This window comes from Malurus melanocephalus, unplaced genomic scaffold (assembly GCF_030028575.1).
Source record: "Malurus melanocephalus ecotype Western Australia unplaced genomic scaffold, MMel_1.1 scaffold_59, whole genome shotgun sequence".
In the NCBI taxonomy this organism is placed as follows: Eukaryota; Metazoa; Chordata; class Aves; order Passeriformes; family Maluridae; genus Malurus; species Malurus melanocephalus.
In genome coordinates, this window is record NW_026623291.1 from 946039 (window position 1) to 962772 (window position 16734).

Below are 16734 nucleotides of genomic sequence, written 5' to 3' on the forward strand. Positions count from 1 at the left end.
GATCAAAGGCAATTAAAACCTGAAATCATGTTCTCCAAGAAATGCTAATTGTGTTGGAAGGGACGGTAGAAAGCATCCAAGCCTGGCAACCTGGAAGGAGCRCYAGGTAATGTGGAGTGACACATGGASCTACTGACTCCAGGGCTCAAGGGCTCGGCAAGCAGATGTCTGAACTCTCTGCAGGTCTCATTAAGAGCATGTAATGGGTGATAGAAGATCTGAAAATCATAACAATCAAAAGCAAAATGTTAGGATTTGAGGATTGCCTGAGGATAGAGGAAGYCTCTCCCAGCCCCACAGGGCTGCCCTTCTCAGCACAAGCAGTGCAGATGCTCGTTTGACTGGGGCAGCGGTGCTCTGTGCGTGTGAAAAAGAGTATCAAACCTCCTCGGGGCCAAGCAAACAGCAAAAGAGCAGCAGTGGTGCTGTGGCCTGGTACCCAGAGAACTCAGGAAGTTCTCAGGAAGAGGCAAAAAGGGAAAACAAGATGTTTCTCCTGCCAGCTRTACCACCTGGAGCTGGAGGAGGTCTGCTCCCTCCGGGCAGCTCTGGCAGCAGTGTGCCTGCAGGCTCAGCCCGGTGCCGTGTGCTCCTCCCCAGAGCCCGTGTTCCCTGCTCTGGAGCAGCACAGCAGCTGCTGGAGAAGGGGAAGGCAGATGCTCACAGGGCCCTGTGAGTGTGGGAGMGGGAAGGGACATCAACATCCTTCCTGCTTTCCTAGTGCTCTTTGAGATTGAGTTATGAGAAGGATTTATTAGCTCTGTCTTTGAAGCTGCCAAGAGCCTCTTTGGAGAGGGAGTCTGAGAGACTTAATTATTTTATTATTCCTAGTGACGTTAAGCTACCACCAGAGTATATTGCATTTCTAAACTTTCCTCTCAGGGCAGTATTGATGAGTCCCTGTGTGTTTGGCTCACACTGGCTCCTGTGACCTGCTCCTGTGACATGACCTGCTCCTCCGGTGGACAGAGGGGCCATCTCCTGCCCTGCCACACAAGAGGATGTGATATAACACAGGATAATGTCACTGCGTGATCAGAGAGAGGGTGGCAGAGGAAACCTACAGACAAAATGTCAGTTTGTGCAGCAAGACAGCAGTGATAGTAAAAGGTTTGTGTTGGGGCATCAGAGGACACTCAGCACAGCCTTTGGAGCGCTGTGACCACAGCAGAAGGTGCAGCTTTGCGGGGACTGGGCAGGAAACCAAGTGTGGAGACCCAGACTCGTCTGTTCGGGAAAGCTGTGGATTAACGTCTGCTCACATTCCAGTGCTGCTCCTGAGAAGCACTGCTCCTCAGCTCATCACCCCAGAAATGGATTTGGCAGGAAGCTGCTGCAGAGGAAGAGACACGAGGGCTGTGGGGCCAGGGCTGCCAGGGCTGTGCCAATGCAAACAAATCTGCATCAAGATGCATCCCAAAGCAGCTGCTGTGGGTCAGCCACTTGAAAAGAAACAACTGCACCAAGAAAAATGACAATTGTTTTGTAGGAGGTTGTTTTGGATGCTTTTTCCAGATACATGTTCCAAGATCTGGGCATAATTTTCCCAGATCTGTGATCAAAGGGACTACAATCTTACAGCAGCAGCACTGCTTTCTTTGGAGTATCTCAGAGGGGAGCACAGAAGTTTGTGAGTAACAGTTTGTGAAAATACCCAACAGAGATGAGTTCATGGTGGGGAGCAGGGGGTACTGGGCAGGTGGTGGAGCCATTTCAGTGATCCCTGCCAGGCTGGGCTCTGACTTCCCAGCCTTGGTGAGCAGTTTCATTCCCGTATATATGAAATTTCTGTGCATCTCCCTCCTCTGTAGGAAGGGCTCCTGTCACCCTGTTTAGGAGAGAAAATATAGTTTCATGGTATTTAAAATAGTGTTTGTAGTTGTGATTTTTTTTRCTCYCTTGCATCAAGTTTTGGGTCACAGWGCAAACCCTCAGCCCCTTCCTGAGGCGAGGTTTCTCTGAGCAAACCTGTCTGTCATGCTGCTGTTAGATTTAGGTAACAGCTTCTTTATTTTGACTTGGTGGGTGGCAATATTTCTTTTTCAGTGGTGCCAGGCTGCCTGAGCTGTCTGGGCTGAGCTGAGGTTGGTGCCTGCCCCTCTGCCACTTGCATATGTAGTTCCCCTTGATTTCTAGAGACTGTTTCTAAAAATACAGCGTGCCTCGWCGCAGGTCCCTAACAGGAGCTGGAGTTGGTTGTAAACAGAAGGGAGTTGCCAGCCTCCTGCTGCATTTCCAGAGAGGTTTGGTGCTACCCCTGTGTTTACACAGCACTGAAGAGCAGCTGGGAGCTCCCAAGCACCAGGTTCCACCAGCCCTGGGTGAGGGGTGGGCTGAGCTGCTGTGGAGGTGCAGGGCTGTGTGCTCAGGGATCCTCTGACCCCAACCTCAGGTGACCTGAGTAGTGTGACAGTGCCAGCAAAGGTGACCCTCCTGGGCTGTGGTTGGAGCCTGGTTCCCTTACAGCACTTTAGTCTGTCCTCTTTGTCCTGTCCACTGGATTCAGGTGTCTGAGGCTTACTTTTAGCTGGGCTAGCTCRGAGTTAGTCCTGGTCTCTTGCTGAGATGGTGCCATTAACATTATTTATATCTCTCTGCTACGCTGCAGCAAGGAGGGGGGAGCAGCACCAAATGAGATCTCATTACCTTTGTGCAAACGATTAGCATAACAATAATTCTTTTTTCTAGCTCACCCTTGGTAGGCCATAGGGAGCTCTCAGGTGTTGCTGCCACCACACTTAGTTCAGCCTCCTTGCACTCAGGGGCCAGTGCTCCCCTGCTCCTCCCAACACCTCTGCACAGTTGCCATGGTGCTGCTGCCACATGTGCTCCAGGAGTCTCAGCCACGGTGGCAAATGTCCTGCAGGACAGGAGACTGCCCTGCTGTGCCCAGCTGCCACGCAGTGCCTCTGGGATCTGCCTCCTGGCTGACCAGTGGGTCTTCCCCATCCTGCACTGCATCCTGGCTCTCCTCCTGTCTCCACCGTGCCCCGTGTGCTCTCATGCAGCACTCGATCCATACAGCAATTTCTGTGGTGGCAGCAGCCCAAGGGCCAGAATTACAGTAGGTGTCTTTTCCAATGGCAGAGCTGATTCATAGAGAAAGGGGATGGTCTGGCATAAATCAGGCCCGACGAGGAGAGTCCGTAGACAGCAGCACCTCGCTGTGAGTGGGCCAATCTATGGTTTATTAGATAAAGATTGCAGACAGTCGGCAGCGGCTTGTGACACCTGGCTGCAATTGTCACCTGCTGTTCAGCCCTGTCCTGCCCGTGCTGCTGCTGGCTGGCAGCCTGCAGCACCCCTGAGCACGGAGTCAATCCCATGTCAGTCCCTTCCCTGCCCTCCCTCCCTGCTCCTGGTGGGCAGCAGCTGCTCCTTGGGTTCATTGCTGGCACCGGGGCCCTGGAGGGTCCCGTGAAGTGGCTGTGTTAATGGGATCGTAATGAGTTGTGCTGTGCCAGCTGAGCCCCTGAAGCAGCAGGGTGTAAGCAGATGGGGAGGAGGATGCCTGCCTTGGCTGGGAGGTTTGGAAGGAGCTCTGCCCACTCCTTCAGGAATTACAGAGCATCATAGGGGTATCTGGCCCTCCAGCTGAGGCAGGACCATTCACACTCATGGCTCTTGGCTTTGGAAGCAGTGTCTGGTCTTGCAGTCTCAGTGCCACCTGCAGACCCTGTCTGTTCTTGTGTACACAACAATTGCTTTTTATCCTGATTCTGACTCTGTGCCACTCTCAGTGGGTCTTTTGGAAGCTTTTCCCCTCTCTTTGTGCCACCTGCATTGTTTGTCAGTGTGGTTCAGACACTCCCATGCTGCTGCTCCTGTGCCAGGCACACTCCCAGGTGTGGTGGCAGAGGAGATGCCAGGCTGGCAAAGGGGAATGTGCTGCAGTGGAGCTGGCCATGTTCAGGCACTCAGGCTGCTGAGGCACTGCAGTTCCAGGGAGCCATGAGCCAGATCCATGTGATGGMGGAGAGGGAGGCCCCAGGCTCTTGGGATGGCTGCTGGAGGTGGTGCACAAATAGCTGCTGTTCATCCAGAGCATGGAGAAGCTCATGGCAGGTCCTGCAGGCTGTGACGTGGGGGTGACTTTGCCGCTGTTGTGCTTGTTCCCTGCAGACAACACGGCGGCGGTGCACACACAGAGAGTGGGCTTCAATCGCCAGGAGCAGGATGTGTTCCTGCTCCCCATCCTGGTGGTGGACAGCGGCCCCCCAGCCCTGAGCAGCACAGGGACCCTGACCATCCGTGTCTGTGGCTGTGACAGCACCGGGGCCATCCAGTCCTGCAACAGCACAGCCTACGTGGTGTCGGCCACGCTGAGCCCCGGCGCCCTCATCGCGCTGCTGGTCTGTGTCCTCATCCTGGTTGGTGAGTGCCTGCCCGTCCCCAGCTCCTCCTTGTCCTGTGCCAGCTCCACACGGATGTGTGCAGGCCCATGCTGTGGCTTCTCTGCATCTGTCTGCTCCCCGGTAGCTGCAGCATGCAGGGCARGAACCTCAGCCCCTGCTGGTGGGACCAGTGGGGGAGGTTCCATGTTTGCCACAGCTCCTGCGTGCTGGACTGCACAAGGCAGCCAGAGCAGAGCTCCCCATGCCAGACAGGTGTGATGCTGCCCAGCAGAGCCTGGAGAGCTGCTGGCTCGCTCCCTGCCTGGATGGGCAGGAGCCAAGAGCTGCTTGCCAGCTGCCATGCTGTGCCCACAGCAGATAGGGGTGTGTGCTCCCAGCGTGAGGGCAGGGGTGTAGGTATGGGATGTGCAGGTGTGCTCTTGGCCAAAAGGGTCAGTGTTAGAGCATGTGTCAGTGTCTGGGCAGCACACAGAACTGGGCTGCAGTCAAACCACAGTGCTGCCTAGGTCAGGAGCTTTACCCCAAGAACGCTGCTGCCTGCCAGACACACTGGCACAGGCTTTGCTGGGCATGGGGAGCATGGGCTGTGTGCATGTGGGAAGGGGCTCTGAGAGAGGGATGTTGCAGTGCCCTCAGGTTCAGCACAGGGCAGGTGAGGGCTGCAGCTGCTGAAAGCCCTCTCTGGCCCCAGGGCTGGCTCCTGGCTAGCTGCGAGGCTGTCCAGACACCTGCGTGAGCCAGGGCATAGTTTGGTGAGGTCACCTTTCCTTGGCATGGCTCCACTGCCTATCTCCGTTGCAGAAAACCCTTTCCCACAGGGTGCACTTTACACTGGTTTCATTTTCCAACGCAGTGCAAACAAATTTCTGCCTAATTGCCCAAACGAATAAAGTGCACATCGGTGCTTTAAAGGTGATGGGCTGAATGGATGATGATCCAGGACACAGCTGCGGCTCGCTGCTCAGGCTCTGTGCCATCTGCTCCACACTCACCCACCCAACATTTGGCKGCTGCTCTGAATCATTCACCCCTTTTTCCTACTCATCTTCTGCAGAACCCATCCGTTTGTCTGTCCAGCTGTGTGTTTATCCATCGCTCCCTCCTGTCTCATGGCAAAGGAAGCTCCTGGTCTGCCCTGGAGCCTGGGCAAACCTCTCTCCAAGCCAGCACATGGCACAGCTGCTGCTGGATGAGCCTGGCAGATGGGAAATGTGTGGGATCTCAGCAGGGCTCCCCGTGCCCGGGGTGCTGTGCCTCCACACCCAACACCAAGCAGGGGCCATCCTCGGGGCACAGCTTCCCCGAGATCCTGTACCTGATTGTCTCTTCCTTTCCCAGTGCTGGTCCTTCTGATCCTCACGCTGAAGCGACACCACAAAAGCCACCTGACATCTGAGGATGACGAGGACATGAGGGACAATGTCATCAAATACAACGATGAAGGGGGTGGTGAGCAGGACACAGAGGCCTATGACATGTCAGCCCTGCGCAGCCTCTACGACTTCAGTGAGATCAAAGGTGGTGATGGAGGTGGGGCGCCMGGAGAGGGGGGCCCGGGCAGAAACCCAACCTCCGAGCTCCACGCCCTCCCACAGTGGGTGCAGAGCCCAGACCTGGACTTCTCTGTGTTCAGAGACTACATCTGCCGGAAGGTGGAGCAGGCGGATGAGGACCTGTCTGTGCCGCCCTATGACTCGTTCCAGACCTATGCCTTCGAGGGCTCGGACTCGCCAGTGCCCTCCCTGAGCTCCATCAACACCTGGTCCAGCGGCTCGGAGCAGGACTTCTCCTACCTGGGGGGCTGGGGGCCCCGTTTCCGGCAGCTGGCAGCGCTGTACGCGGGGCGCAGGGGCGAGGAGGACAGCGAGGARTCCTAGCTGCCCCTCCAAACCCGCAGGATCCCGGTGCCCCTGCACTGGGAATCCAGGCTGGAGCTGCCACACGGGAATSGAGCGCCCCTGGGCTGGACTCCACGGCTGCCGGAGAGGGGCTGAGCTGCTGGCACCGGGTGATGCTCCTCTGCAGCTGCCTCCGGGCTCGGGTGGGCTCCACACCCTCGTGGGGAACGCAGAGGAGCCACTGGGGTGTCCTCATCTCCTCAAAGCCAGTCTCCGTCAAAGCACTACRCGTTAACTTAAGAAAGAGAAAATCTAATTCAAGAGGGTTTGGAGAGGGTTTCTCCCCCAGAAATTATCATTTAAATAGATCTGTTCGGTGATCCCCATCCAGGAGAGGAAGAGCAAACCGGGAGCCTTTTGTTGTCTAAATTGTTTTTGTCACTTGAGTCAGAGCATTTGAAGAGCTTTGATTTCTTTAAGAGCTTTCCTTGCAGAGGGAAACAAGCTTTTAACTTCTGTTCCGATTTCCCCCTCTTAAGTTTACTTGTTTTTGAAGTCTTCCTTCTCTCTGCTCCCCTGGGCCTCTCAGTAGCCCCCGGCTGCCGGTGTGGTGTGGGAGGGAGGATGCCACGCTGGGATTACAGAGCGGCCACTCACCTCAGACCAGGCTTCACCTCCGTGCTGCGATGGCTTCACCCCTGTCTGGTGGTCACCGAGGTGCTGGAGATGTAAAGGGAATCCCCAACACTCCCTGCACAGCAGATGATTTCTGATGTGGCCCACAGTCCCGGTGGCAGACGGGGACATCCCACTGTCACCGAGGCGCAGAGCAGCTGCAGGACCGGGGAGCRCCATCAGAGGGGCCAGGGCAGCACCCCCAGGTGGGTTCTGCCGGTCCCTCACACAGTTCCTGGGGTTTGCAGGGCTGTCAGCAGGCACTGGCTGTCACCAAAGTGTGTGAGCTGTGCAGGGCAGCAGGCAAGGGGTCATTGCTCCCACAGTGGCTGGGGGAGAGCTGCATCCCATGGAGGACCATGCYGCAAGGTGTGGGAGAGCCCCAGTCCCTGGCTGGGAGAAATAATTYCTGCTTACACCCAGCTGACAGCAAAGCATCACCATTAGAAACAGAACAGCCGTTCCCAGGAGATGTGCATGAGGCCACAACCTGCTGGCACTGCTCTGTGGCCCAGCTGGCTGCAGGCTGGGCAGCAGGTCTGTGACACCTTGGGGTACCCACAGCGTCCCCACCCCAGCACAGCACCCTGCAGCAAACCAGCACGAGCTCCCAGTAGGACTGYTTTTGGATGTAATCCCTGGGCTTGGCAGGCAGGTCAGGAAAATGCCAATGGGATGTGCCATTGCTCCTCAGGCTGCAGCTGCTGCTGGGGGCAAGCACTGGCTGCCCTGTGCCTTGCCAGCCTACCAACTACCASAGGGAAAACTGAACAGTCTGTAGAGTGATGTCCTCACGCAGCATCTCAGGCTGTCCTGGCTGRTGCAGCTCCTTATCTGCTCATGTTGGGAAAAAATCAATTATATCATTGATAGGTAACTGATACGGTCTCCCAAGGCCCGACACATGCTGGGCTTGTCATTGGGTTTGTCCTTTTAGTTTAACCACAAACACTGTTTTCTCTCCTCGGAGAAGGTTTAACTGTAAATGTACACATGTGCCCATTTTTTTAACTGTGTTGCTTCCCGGTTGCTGGTGTTGGTTGTTTGGCTGCAGCACAAGACCCAGCAGCAGAGAGGGACAAGATCTGTGTTTGCCATGGTGCCTGCCCTCGGCTGCTCCTGCCCACTGCCACCATGGCCCTGTGCTGAGCCCCAGCTTGGGGCCAGCTCCTGCTCCTCACTGGCCAGGGCCTCTCTGGTCCCACCGAGGACACGATGGGTGCTGTGGCTGGCACCATGCCCAGCGTGCTGCTGGTTCACTGTGATGATGCCAGGGAGGCAGCAGAGCCCTCGAGTGCCAGCTCTGACCACACCACCTCAAACAGGCRATGCCCCACACCCTCGAGCGAGCAGGTGAACAGAGAAAGCCCTCTCTTTCCTCAGGAATGTGTTCGTGTTTTCCCTCTGGGCTGCAGAGCCGTGCCCGAGCCCCTCCGGCACTGGCCCTTCCTCTAGCCAAGTGTTGTGCAATAGCAGGGCTCTGTCCTAGGAGATGGGGTCTGACAGGGTAMGTGTTTAGCCCCCTCCCAGCGGGTTTTCCCCCACCCTGCCCACCCGTGCTCCCGGCGCGCATGCACGCACGCTTGCCATTTAGTTCCTACCCCACATGTAAATACGGGAGGAGTGGGGGCTGTGCTGCCCGTGCCCCCTGCTCTGGCAGCTGCCACCACATCTGATGGAGTCACTTCGGTTYTGTTTCTCTACCCAAATGAAATTAGAAGGTTGATTTCCTCACCCTTGTTATTTTTTCAAGGTCTTTCTGGGACCTGGAAATAAATTATTTCCTTGTCGTCTAGCCTGAGTCTTACTTGTTTATTTTGTCTTGTTTCCTCGCCTCCCATTGCCCTGACAATGTGTCCCATTGGTGCCTTCAGAGGGGCYGGGGGGCTGCCTGCATGTTCCCACTGGCAGGATGCTGCATCTCCAGCTTCTTCCCATTTTTCATTGAAACGCTCATCAAAAAAAGCTTCTTCAAGAGAAGGGTCATTTKTTTCTCTCTGAATTTGAAGGAAACGGTGAAAAAAAAAAATGTCCTTGGTTTTCTCCATCCTTTCAGGAGAAAGTTGGGTTGTGCTGTGAGCAGCCCAAACCATTCTATGATTCTATAATTCTTCATGGCTTCAGTGCAGCTGAGTGTTGTCAACAGCTTTGATACCTGACCCGCTCTCATTTTGGTGATGCTGTGTGTTACAGCAGCGTTCAGTTACTAGCAGCAGCTTAAAAACCCTTCCTCATACTCAGTTTTAATACTGAAATGATGCAAATGAATGACATTCTGGCCTGACCGCAGCTAAATCAATTGCTGGTGTGTTTTTTGATGGCCAGGGGCTGAGGAAGGATCAGGGTGTTCATGGCCAAAAACCTCCCTGAACCTCCCTCAAGGTGGCTGCAAATGCTGCAGCACCCATCAGTGTGACAGTGGCAGAGAGAGGGGACATGGCCGAGTTCAGTGGTGGCCTCAGTGTAGGTCAGCAGATAGAACACGCAGACTTAAACTGCTCCATAAAGCAAGACATTTAAAAAGCATCTTGCAGTCCTGGCTCCAAAACAGGATTATTGTTCCTCCGGGTCTTTGGGTGTTTCCTTCTCCTTCACCATCCCCGTGCCTCCACTGCATCCTGCTCCCTTGATTATTCACAAAATGTTATGGAAGAAGCATCTGGTGACCTTTGATGAAGCAGTTGGAGGGATGCTGTGACAGAAGGGGGAAGTCTTGAGGCCGGAGGGTTTTTCAGAGGCACAAGGTGTGCTGCCAGACCTCAGTGTGTGCGTGGATTTCCTTTTCATGGTTACAATGAGTGCCTCTATAGCTGCCAGCCTTGAGGAGGCCTTTCTGCCAGCATCACCATTAATTGTCCCATTAATTGTCCCATTAATTGCTCCCTCACAGCGAGTCCATCAGTGCTGCAGATCTGGACACTCAGCCCATTGCTGTTTGCAGGGAGCTGAGCACTGCCGTGTGTTTGCACCTGCGTTTCCAGCCCAGCTCCTTAGCAACAAGAACTCTCATCCAGCTGCAGCTCTCCAACTCCTGCTGTCCCACTTTAGGCACCCAAACACTTTGGGAYTCTAGAGGCCAGGGCCTGGAGTGTTCTGGGAACTCCACGTTGAGGAGGAGGTGTCTGCTCCTTSCAGTGGAGGTGACAAGTGCCTGGCATTGAGTGGTGAGCCTGCGCTGTGCAGGAGGGWTTGCTTCTTGTATATTGTSAAGAAATGGTGAGAGCTCTAAGCAACAAATTGCCAGTCAGAACCAGRCCCTTCACTACAAAAGAGGAGGATTATTGAGAGCTCTGATTGCACAAGCATCTGTGAAGATGCTTGAATAGCTCCATGCCTCCTCAACACAGCCCCTTCTGAGGAAATTTTCCTTCAGCAGCTTCTCTCTCCAGCAGTTTCACAACAGCTTCGGTTAGATCAGGCCAAGGGCAGGTCCCTCTCCTCCTCCTTCCACAGGAGGGAAGCCAGTCCTGCTCTGCAGATGATGGTTCTCACCACATGGGATGTGACCTGTGGCTGTGCACTGGCAGTGCTGGCTGAGGCTGGTGGCACTTTCCACTGCCATATTCTGAACGGGTCCTACAGGGCTGGTGCTGCTCTGTCCCATCAAGCACAGGCTGCTGCAGCCCCTTTCCYTTCCCCAGCACAGGGAGGCTGCATCAGTCACCTCCAGTGCTGCACTGAACCATGGCAAGCTCCAGAAGGCAAGGTGTCCAGGCCTCCTCTAGAGAGGTATTTGCAAAAGATGGATGTGATCTGCTGGGATCATTAAGGGGAAGTGAAGAAAGGGCAGTGATACCTTCACCCCCAGGAGGAAAATCCATCTCTGGTAACTGAATACAGCAAGGCTGTGTCAACCCCTACCTCCTGYTCCCACTGGCAATATCTTGCTCTGGAAGGTGATCCCTTCCCCTCCATATCCTCCAAGGAAGCTGCTTTATCACCAGAAAGCTGACTCCTTTAACCACCTCCACCACAGCTAATATCCCAGATCCCTACGTCCTTTCATTTACCGAGCCCTTGAGCTTCCTCCAGGCTTGGTGTCAGACTCTCCCTGCTCAGCAAAATCTCCCTTTTACATCTCTGCCCTGTGCTTGGTGCAGGCAGCAACTCTGTCCTGTCAGGGCTCTGTTTCTGTGCCACTGCACTCCTGTTTRTGCTCTCTGCTTGCTGTGGCTCTGCTCTCTCCCAGCCCATCCCAGGRGTGTTTCCAGGGTCTGGAGATGACCCAGCTTTCTGCTCRGCAGCAGCAGGTCTGGTGGGAATGGAGCTGTGTTTCCAGACAGCTGTCATGGCTCTGTCACCACAGCCAGAGGAGTTGGAGAGAAACAGAATCACTGAATTTCMCTTGGCCCTCAAATTGTGCTTCTGGGCAGTCAGTGGGGCTGAAAYCACTCCTCACCTTGCTGAGCAGCCAGGGCAGTGTGGTGGAGAGCTGGTGTTCCTGCTGCCAGCAGAACTGTGTCCTCTGGGGATGCTGATGCCAGGCCGAGCAGCCAGGCTGGACATCATCTGTCACTCACACACCCCAGCCTGGCTTTCTCCAGCCTCACAATCCCTTTCTAGACAAGCATGGATTTAATGACTGATCTTCAAATTTTTAGAGAAGAACCTTGGGCTTTGCAAAGCTGGATTCAGSATGGGTGGGCAGAGTCTGAAGCAGTTGGGATACCCAACAAAGCACAACCAGGGGCCCCCACACAGCAATTGCACAGCTCTGGCTTTCCCATGGCCCATCCCATYCCACYTGCCCTCACCAYRATGCCTTATCAATCAGGCTAATCTGAAACAGAGGCCAGACAAAYTTAAGAGAATGAGAATAGACAACTTTAATCCAGGCCTAACAGGCCYMCTGGTACATTAGGGCAGACAAAAGCCTYGTCCTGAGGCTACACCCAAGACACTGAGTCACGAGATCTTCACCTTTTYTAARTTCTGCCTTATTAACATAKTGGGTCTTAATTCTCCAATGATSTTTTCAGRTGATGATGTCAACCACCCCARACTTGTTTTCCCTCCCAACTCGCTGTTGTTTCCATATTTTGGGGCTCTGAGGCAGTGAGGTRTCCTTGGATTCAGRCTCAGAGAGGGATTGTTTTGTCTAAAGATGRRAGAACGGTAGTTTTTAGTGCTGTACTAGAGAWGTACAAGAATACAGATGCATGAAAATATAGAAACTAAAASTCCTAAGGCATCACCAGCACTGGAACCCAGTTGTGAGGGGTCAAATCTGGCAGTTAGCATCGTGACATTGGGCAGCAAGGAAGGGTAAAAGCAGGAGCTCAGTGCCTTGGCATGTGCCTCCACTGGGCTATGCAGCATCACCCACCCACCCACCTCTGCTGCTTGGGAGGCCAGGAGGTGATTCTTAGACATCTGTAGTCAGTGACAGCAGGTGTTTGTGTCTCGGGGGTTGTTAACTGCCCYGTCCAGCTCCACTGCAGCTCCACAGACATCCATTTTTCATCCCTCTCCTTYGCTGCTGCGGAGGAGCTGCTCAGGTGAGCATGGATTGGCCCAGCTGTTTGCTGGTGGAACAGCCACCAGCCATTTCTAAGCAGAACACATCCCCTTAGCTTGTGTTTTAACCGTGGTAATTGGGGAAGTTTTAATCCCTTTTCTGCTGGGGGAAGCATGCGTCGCCATCCACCCCAGCAGAGCCAGCCCACGGCAGCGGTCAGGAGTCACTCACCTTTAGCCAGGAGCCAGGCAGCTGTTGAAATCCCTTCACACTGCACGCAAATTAGGCATTGAAAACACTCATTACAGGCAACATGACACGCCTTCATTATTCCAGAATAATTGTCTGAAAAGCTCAGCTTGCAGCACAAGCTTCACTTGGTGCAGGAATGCGATAAAAAGAAAACAGGAAGTGCAATCAATGCTTGTAATCCTTTTAAATAAAAAGGTACTTGCTAGTAGCTGCCAACATCTTTAAAAAGCTGTGATTTCCCCGGAGAGAGCCCTTATCAGCTATGACTGCGTGTCATTCTGGCTGTCTGTCAATCCATCAGACTTCAGTGCCACTGACATTAAGAAGCCAGGCGTTAAGATTATCACATTTACCCGTAATGTAGCACAGATTGTGTTGACATTTGGGAAGTATTCCACCACAGGAGCCATTTGACTTCAATGCTTTCTTCCTGAAGAAAAAAAAAAACGCTTTGAAATACTCGAGGGCAGGAGCCTGCTCTGCCTGCAGCGTGTTGGTGTGGGGAGTAGGAGGAGAGTGAGGGTGCACAGGCRATGACCCAGGATGTATCCCAGGAATGCTGCTCTCCTTTCTTTGGCTGCACCTGGCATGGAGCAGGCAGGTATTTGGGTTTGCTGAGGAGGGTTCCCCTGTGTCCCTGCCCTGGKACAGCTCCTGCTGTGCCACGGGGACCCAGAGAGCAGCACCCTCTGCTTGCACCTCTCCTTCCTCCTCCTGCCACTCCTCCTCCCAGGAAGGCCACATCCACAACGGAGAGGAGGATATTCCAGGCTAGGCCATAGAAACAATGGTAAATGACCTAAAATGAACTGATTAATCTCTTTAAATAACTGTGAAACCGTTTTCCAGAAAAAGTTAATCTACTCTAAATGGCTCTGGTGCTTTCCTTGGGCTCCAATCAATATGTGGTCGCTTGCTTTTCATGTGTAATTCACAGTAATTGCAAAAGAGCATTTTCTGAAGAAAATGACACTCTGCAAGCAGAAATGCAAAGAGACACAAGGACCAATWGTCTTTAAATCCCAGCACAAGGCGTGTTGTCAGACACGCTGGTGAGCTGGAGGTGCTTCAGTTCTGTGTCCTAGGTTCTTCTCTGGGAAGCTGCTGGAGGTGCTGGAGCGTGTTTTGTCCAGATGGCTTGATTTGGAATCTCATCTGCTTCCAGGTCTGGCTGCCAGGCCCTGGCCTGTGGACCCCTAGCCCACCAGCTGCAGAGAGAAGTTGGCTGCAAGATGACAAGGTTAGGCAGAGGCACATCCCTTTCCTGTCACCACAGCCATCGCTGGGATCCAGAGGCAGCTTTGTTCCTTGCCAGGCTGTGCCATCCAGGGCTGCACAGAGCCAGCACTGCCTGTGCACAGCAGCACCCAGCCATCACCCAGGGCCTCTGTGTGCAGAGCTGGTGCAGTCCAGCACAGATCACGTTCCCAGGTCTGTTCTGTCCCCTTCATCTGCTCAAGTTTGCCCCAGCCAGGCTCGCTCCATCCTTGCCCAGCCTCGAGCTATGGCTGCCTGATGGAAGGACAGGCATCCCCTTCCAAAGAGTCCATTGCCTTTCCATCACATGCYGTAAAACCAGAGCATAATTTTCCAGGTTGTCATTCTAATTCTACTGAGAAAGCTTATTACTTGTGATTTACCCATAAAAAAGCCCGGTGACTTGGGCCGGCGTGTCTGTGGGTTTGCCCATCAATCCATCACGGCGGCGGCAGGCTCTCCGCAGGGCAGGGGGAGCRGATCCAGGGGCTGAGGTGAGCATGCCACCGTGATTGACACGCTGCTTTTACCGGCCCTAAAGCCTCTGACATATTCCTTTTGGCTCGGTGCGGATCCGCGCTGCTGAGCTCCAGCACAAATGTCATTAAAACATGTTCTACCCATGGTACCTATAAATAATTGAGGCAGCAGGTCTGCGCTGAGCTCTGTGCTGCAGCTGGCTGCTCYTCTATGAGGGGGCCTGGGGAGATGACCTCTCCTTCTCCCACTCACCRTCTTTGACACCAAGGGGCACCTCACGCTTGTCCCCACACAAATTTCTCTGCTGCATTGGCAGGCTGTGCTCCCAGGGCTGGGTGTTCTGGGCTGCTCCCCTCAGTGCAGACCACCAGGCAGACTTTGAGTGCAGACCTTGCCTTTAATGGGCCACAAGCAGTGCCTGGCTCCTGCCAAGGCCACTGCCATGTGTGGGAGGGTGGAGAGAACCTGGCACTTGACAGATGGGCCCAGTAATCTCAGCAGATCAGGAGTTCCTGGCTGCCAGTGGCCACCACTTCCCAACCCACCCAACGTTCCAGAGCTGCCCAGCACAGCAGCTGCAGGTCTCACTGTACCACTGCATGGCCTGCACAGGCAAATGGTCTCTGAAATATCTTAATGCACTTGGATGCATTTCCAATACCATCACTAAATGTGTGGGAAATTCACAATTGGTGGCTGAGAATGCTTGTTGCAGCTATGGCCTTGGAAGCACAATCCATCCCTGAGCACAGCTTTCCTCACTCACCTGGCCAAGCATCCTGTCCTTTGTGAGTCCCACCACGGTGTAGTACCTTCCACCCTTTCTGTTCACCAGTCAGACCACTCTGGCTCTTCTGCGAGTCCTGGCACAAGTGCAATCCTTGATCTGGGCTCCTGCAGGTCAGCAGGCATGAGCTGTGGGCTGGCAGAGGAGCTTGAAGGCAAGGCTCACCTGTGTGGGACACCCGAGTGGGACACCAGCAGGTTGCTGTCCCTGGTGAGAAGACCAAGCTCACACTTCCCATCACGTGGTTCTGGTTCCCTTCATGCCCACGAACAAGATTTTTTCTTTCCTCCCTTCTCATGACAGGCACCAGCTCCCCCGTGCCAGTGGGAGTCACTAGCAGGCATCGTGCTGGGAATGTGCAGGTTAAATATGGAGTGCTGATATCCCACTTTGCCATGCTGGGAGCAGCAAACCCAGATTGACGCCGTTCCCCTGGCAGCCCCACCCATCAGCCTGACCCAGGATGCTCTTCAGCTCCTCAGGCTCCTTCCAGCTCCCTGGGTTCAGATGAGCACAAGGGAGCTGTGTCACGGACACACATGGCATGCAGGGGCTCATCCAGAGCACACAGACACACATGGAGCCACAGCAAGGTTTTCTGGTGATGGAGGAACCACCAATGGTGATGGAGAGGCACATYCTGGGCCAGCAGGGCTGAGTGTGGCTGTGCTGCCCCTGCACACACGTGTGCACAGCGCTGGACACGTGCAGAGGCAGGTGCTGTCTGCGTGTGGAGGCGTGCAGCCATGCAGAAGTGTGTGTGTGCTGAGGCAGACGCCGCTCTGCACAGCGCGTGTGTGCCCTGACAGATCGTGAAGGTGTATTAAACAGCAGCTGTCGGGCTCTTCCCAAGCCCAGCAGTAACACAGTTGGGACCATTGTGATGTCTTCTTAATTTAAACTCGTGTTGTCTTTCAGCCACGTGCTAATGAGGGCTAATGGGGAGATCAGCATGCTGTTTGCCAGCCTTGCTRTGTGCATTGCCACGGTTTTGTCACTCCTGCAGCCTGGCTGTCCTCACTGGCTGCTGTCTTTCCCTGCCACGCYGCTCTGATGGGAAGAGGGACTCGAGGTCTGCTCCCCCTGCAGCTCGTGTGGTGTGTCAGAAATGGCTCCACCAAACCAATTTCTCTGACCACAGAGCAGCAGGACTCATTCGAGGAACTGAACCTCCTGGTGCTGTCCATGAACAGCCCTCAGGATCCCCAGGGTTCCCTTTTGTTACAGCATCAACAGTCCCAAGGCTCAATCGGCCCCTGTAGTTGGAACTCCCACAGTGCTGCCATGTCCCCTCCTGCCACCCCAGGACAGCCACATGCACYTTTGGGACCCTCGTCACAGAGAAGGGACAGCCAGCTGCTCACYGAGTCTGTGTCACCCCTCGTGCTGCCCCGCTGTGCCTCAGGGTCTGCACAGGGCACAGCACTCACTGGTACCAGAGCAGTGATGGTTTGGCCACGGCTCAGTAACATTTTGTCACCTGCGTGCCCATCCTGGCTTGTGTGGTTGTGGCACTGGTGCTTGGGGACAGAGCAGCTCTGCACGGGACATCTCTGCTCCATAGCACTGCTGGGGGCTTCACAGCAAGGACAGAGCTCTGGGAGTGACCTGGGGACAATTGTCCCTGTCCCT

General features: G+C 54.4%; 1 protein-coding gene across 1 annotated transcript in view; it reads left to right on the plus strand.

Moving 5' to 3' along the window:
* Positions 1–8663, plus strand: part of CDH22 (cadherin 22) — a 73857-nt gene extending 65194 nt beyond the window's left edge. The window contains exons 11-12 of the mRNA XM_057365927.1: positions 4123–4374; positions 5694–8663. Of these exons, the coding sequence (XP_057221910.1) occupies positions 4123–4374; positions 5694–6232 (791 nt within the window). The 3' untranslated portion in view covers positions 6233–8663. The remainder of the gene's footprint in view (positions 1–4122; positions 4375–5693) is intronic.
* Positions 8664–16734: the final 8071 nt, after the last annotated feature.